General features: G+C 22.4%; 1 protein-coding gene across 1 annotated transcript in view; it reads right to left on the minus strand.

The window, feature by feature from the left end:
* Positions 1 to 224: 224 nt before the first annotated feature.
* The window catches only part of LOC102679370 (ER membrane protein complex subunit 1), a 6519-nt gene continuing 1324 nt past the window's right edge, over positions 225 to 5419 (minus strand). Inside the window, 13 exon segments of the mRNA XM_031509953.1 lie at positions 225 to 517; positions 719 to 946; positions 1092 to 1217; positions 1295 to 1492; positions 1578 to 1773; positions 1876 to 2160; positions 2273 to 2434; positions 2519 to 2691; positions 3189 to 3209; positions 3691 to 3994; positions 4084 to 4420; positions 4561 to 4716; positions 5178 to 5310. Coding sequence (XP_031365813.1) covers positions 357 to 517; positions 719 to 946; positions 1092 to 1217; positions 1295 to 1492; positions 1578 to 1773; positions 1876 to 2160; positions 2273 to 2434; positions 2519 to 2691; positions 3189 to 3209; positions 3691 to 3994; positions 4084 to 4420; positions 4561 to 4716; positions 5178 to 5310 — 2480 coding nt within the window. The 3' untranslated portion in view covers positions 225 to 356.

Genomic DNA, 5419 nt, shown 5'->3' on the forward strand with positions numbered 1-5419 from the left:
ATAATTAATGATCCTGGTCCACTGTTGTCATACAATGATTAGCACACTTTAAAATATTCAGGAATATTTTTTATTGTGTGCGTTCTGTACTAATAAAAGGATAAATAATATATATATATTAATAATAATAATATATATATATAAATTATTTAATATATTAATAATATATATTAAATTAATTATATATATTAAGATATTTTAGGTAAAATAATAAATTATTGACATTTACTTTGCAGTAACATTGGCTTTTTATAAAACAGTATTTTTTTTTACAAATTATTATTAGCAAAATTTTTTGCTTTTAGTGAACAAATACTTAAGAATGTAATGCATTGATTTTCTAGAAAAATGAAATATCATTTCCATGCTTGCTTTTGCACTTTCTGGGATGCTAGTTTCTTTGTGACGTACGATGAAATTAAAAGCGCTGCCAATACTATCACAATAAGATAATAATCGAAATCTTCTTTTAAAACGTCAAATGTTTTAGATGGTGCCACGCGTGTGTAGAATAAGTCTGCGAACATCGTATTATATGCATAAATATTTCTAATATGCATAAATTTTATAATTTTACTATATTACTATATTATTTACTATATTACTATATTTATTATATTACCAATAACAAACAAAAATATTGTTTTTTAGGTATTGATAAATAAAAATATAATTTATTATATAATATATGATATAATATGAAGTTAAGTGTACTTACCAAGACCATGTACAAAAACTAAACAAGTACTTTCAAGGCCACTAGGACTAGTATGAATGCCAGATACCCTAAAGACGCTTTGATTATAATTAATTATTGCATCCATATGGATAGGTATCTCTGGCATGTATGGTATCACACCTTCTTCACGTATTTCAGGATTAATAGGCCGTCGTGGATCTACCATCATCCATGGTAATTCCAATATTCCGCCATTAGCTAAAGCCACTAATAGATATAAAAACCATCTTATTAATCAATCATTCTTTTATTCGCAAAGTTAAAGATTTATTTATATATACAAATGAACATTATTATTTGCATATTTAATATAAATTTAAATAATAATAATTTAATTCTTATTTATACTTACCTATAATGTGTTTGCTTGTGATACCTTTTTCTGTAATAGTTTCCCGCATCGATTCTATTGCTGCAGGGAAAATAAAAGCTTGCCTTTCAACAATTGGCAACTTAGTTGTAGCTAAAGATGAAAACACTAGAATATATAATAATTATTGTGAATAAACAAATGTAGGAATCAATTATAGTTGTAATAAAAGTTACAAATTGTACCTGTGGTATTACTTTGTATTTTTCCTTCATATAATTCTAAACTAGCAATTTCTGTCCTACGACTTTTTTCATTAAAATAACTATATACTATCCAGTTTTCTGAATGCACAACATGAACTGGACCACGAACTCTTTTGTGCATAATAGAAAATATCATTGCTCCAGATACTGCATCCAATAAATATAGATTAAGCGTATCTGTAAGTCACGGATTATTTAAAAATTAACTATATATATATAAATCTAATGTAAATGTAATTATATAACAATATAAATAACATACTTTTATGAGTGTGTCCAGCACCCTCAGTTACAACAGCGACTAAATTAGGATTAATGTACTTATATAAAACTGATCTATCACTTAGAACTCTACCTTGGGAATGAACACGTTCTATTGGATTTTTTGATACGACATGCGTTATTCTTTGGTTTTTTGGTGAAAGCAATAATTCCCATACTTTATGAGAAATAAGTTCCTGAAAGATAAAATTATAAATTATATAAATTATATAATATATATATAATATAATATAAATATAATATAATAGTTAAATAATAATTTGATTTTATATACGTACTTGAGCTGTGCTATATGATAAAGAATATCCAGATAATATTCCAGTTGCTTGATTAGCAGTAAATATATATGTATTTTTAGCAAGTGATGCAGCAATTGCAGTTGCACCTTCAGGATATACATGAGCTTTATCTCGCATGTCAAAAATAAGTATGCCTCGCAAAAAATCATCCGTTGTTACATGAAGTAACATGGATTGCTTTATTCTATATCCTAGTTTTATTAAACCATCCAATGGTTGACCAGTAATTGGATTAAATGTATATATAATTCCTTCTCCTGTTTTCTAAAATATTTAAAAAAATATTTTATTAAGAACTTATTAAGAAATATTATATTAATAATATAATATACATATACATATATATAATGTCACATATAATTTTTTTAACATATACTTTGTCCTCTGCTAATAATGCACATTGTGGAGGATATGGAAAATGTCTGCTGCCACGTTGTACATATAAAATTATTGCATCAGATCTTTTAGAAAAACCACGAATACTTGGCACTCTTAATTGCCAAATAATTTCACCTTTTCTAGTTTCAATACCATATAACTACAAATAAGATTAAGAATTAATATTGACTATAACTTTAAGTTATAATGTTAATTAATTAATATATAATATTTATTTTTATACTTTTCCTGCTGATGTAACAAGGACAATCATTTTATGTAATCCAAATTTATCTCGTACTAAATCACTACGTTGATTGGATTGTTGAGGTGTGAAATTTAGTATAGATTGAAAAAATGTTTTTGCTTGTTTAAATTGAGAACTAATTCTTCTAAACATCATACTTAGTACATCCCCTAGATAACATAAAATCATAAAATAAATTACATATATAATATTAATATTAATAATTATTATTTGTATATCATATTAAAAAGTCCAAAGGAATAATAAAATTTTCAATTACAAAACTAACAAACAATAATAATAAATAATGTTAATAAAAAATTAAAACACAATTAAATTTGAAAATATAATAATTGTTATTATTTTTTGAATCATTCATGCAAAAATATTTAAATATCATATTTCTAAATTAAATTTAAACATATTATCATATTTAAAATATCTATATTTCAAATTATAAAATATAAAAAAATATTTTATATAATCATGCAAATAATATATATTATAGGAATGTTCTCAAATAGCAAAAACAAAAATATTTACTAATTTGCATTTAATTCGTTTATATTTTCTTGAACTTCTAAAGAAAGTTAATATGTGTATAAGACTAATAAACAGCAGAAAGATGAATAATTTTCAAATCATCTCTTGCTGCTTCATTACTTACATGAACTGTCTACATCAATATCTGCCAGCAGCCATTCACAAAAGAAATATAATTAATACAGTATAGCTAATACTCTTAAAAAATAAATTGAAATTAAATTATATAACGCGATTTAATTATGATTAAATTATAATATATAATATATAATAATAAATTTCGTAATATTTGGTTAATATTATAGAAATGAAGAAATAATATAATAAAATTATTATTATTTTTTATACTAAATTTTTGCAAATAATTATTCATTTGAAAAATGTTTAAAATATTATATAAAAATATTTGTATCAAATATAAAAAATATCAACAAAACATTAAATTTGTGAATATGAAATTTTATTAATGTTGTCAATATTAATAATGTAACCTAATATTCATAATAGTATTTTTAAAATTCAAATAATTTTATATTTATTTTATCTTTATATAAATATTTATTTTAATTCTATTATAATTTTTATTATGTTTTAACAAATATGATACATTTATAACTTATACTTACTCTCTTTCTGATCAAATTCTGTTTCTATTTCTTGATCCCTATCTGACATAGGTAATTCTATAATTTCTACTGCTACAATGCTAGCAAGTGCTTCTTCTCTTGCCCATATTAATTTATTATGTTGGAGTAATGCAACACTGTGATCTTGGGAAGATAATAAATGACGACAAGTTACACCTTTTGTTTGCCGTGGACAAACAGAAGCTACAATTGTTGGTGAAAGTAAAGAAGTATGTGTAACACTGATAGATAAATTTGGTATAGGTTTTGATGTTAAAAGTTCTGAAGCAACAATTTCTGTTACCTAAAAATATATCAATAAAAGTTTTTATGATTACTTTTTTTTTTTTTTTGAAAATACTATATAATATAATTAAAATATAAAATACTTACTCCATTTTTATAGGTTGTTTCTAAAAGTACTTTTTCATTATCAACTGAAACTATATAAAGCATAGCATCTCCTACTATATCTTTTTGAATAGGAACAGGTACTTCTCCAACAAGAAAAATTCGTTTTCTTTGATTATTATCTGCACTAATGGATACAACAGGTTCTTCACCTAGCACTGATTCTAAATGATATGGGCCTTGTGCACCAGCACCAAATATAGTATTTATTGTAACTGATTGTGGTTGAGAATTTGTATCAAATAAATGCACTAAAAACAGTATAGCAAGAGAACTATCTCCTTTTAAACAAGCTAAATAGGGGGCTGCTAAAACACATCTAAAATTAAAAAAATGCAAAAAAATTATGAAAACTTTATTTAAGTAATTATATTTTTTAAAAAGATATAAGAATTTTAATTATTTTTTATTATGATATAATATATTATAAAGTATATATTTCATAAAGTAATTTCTTACTCTGTTTCTTGAGTTATAAATGGTGCAGAAACTCTTCTTGTTTTTATTTTATCTCCAGTTTTACTGTCATAAGATGTTACTTCTACACCACTATTGTAAATAGGTAAAATATGATGCAACGTTCCATCTTTTATATGCCATTTTACATCTTTAATTCTATATGAGAAAAATAATTATATTAATAATATTAACATAAAAAACAAATATAAATATTTTATTATATTATTTTTGCTGAAATATAATACTTATAAAAAAATTTATTAAATACTATTTTGTAACTTCATTAAATTTTCATAAACAATATAATTGATAAATGAAATATTTTTGAATGTAAAACAAGGTTTATTATATATTAAATAATTTATTTTTATTCATTGTTTAATAAATTCACCTTGTTTTTAAATAAAAAATCTTTCATTTTTTTTTATTATATTTGCTTTGAAATTAAAGAAATTGTTTTCAGATTTCTTTACACTGGAATTACTAAATATATATATATATATATATAATCACATAAAAGTAATACTAAAATACTAATAATAATGTTATTGTGAAATATAATCACTTAGTATGATAAAATATATTGCTGATTGTGCATTAAATAAAGATAAAGAAACCTGTCAGGACTGTACAATCCCAGTGTAGAAAAGGATATAAATGGAGAGAAACGTCTGAAAACCAATAATTATAATTACATCTTATTATTTATATTATAATTTTTTCACAAAATTATAAATTTTATTAATAAAATTAATAACATATTAAGATATATTATTTGAAAAAAATCTATTTGAAGTTATATTAAAGAATAAATATTATAAAATATGTTTAAAAATAAATTTTTCTTTATATTAATATT

Source organism: Apis dorsata, unplaced genomic scaffold (genome assembly GCF_000469605.1).
Source record: "Apis dorsata unplaced genomic scaffold, Apis dorsata 1.3 scaffold_194, whole genome shotgun sequence".
In the NCBI taxonomy this organism is placed as follows: Eukaryota; Metazoa; Arthropoda; class Insecta; order Hymenoptera; family Apidae; genus Apis; species Apis dorsata.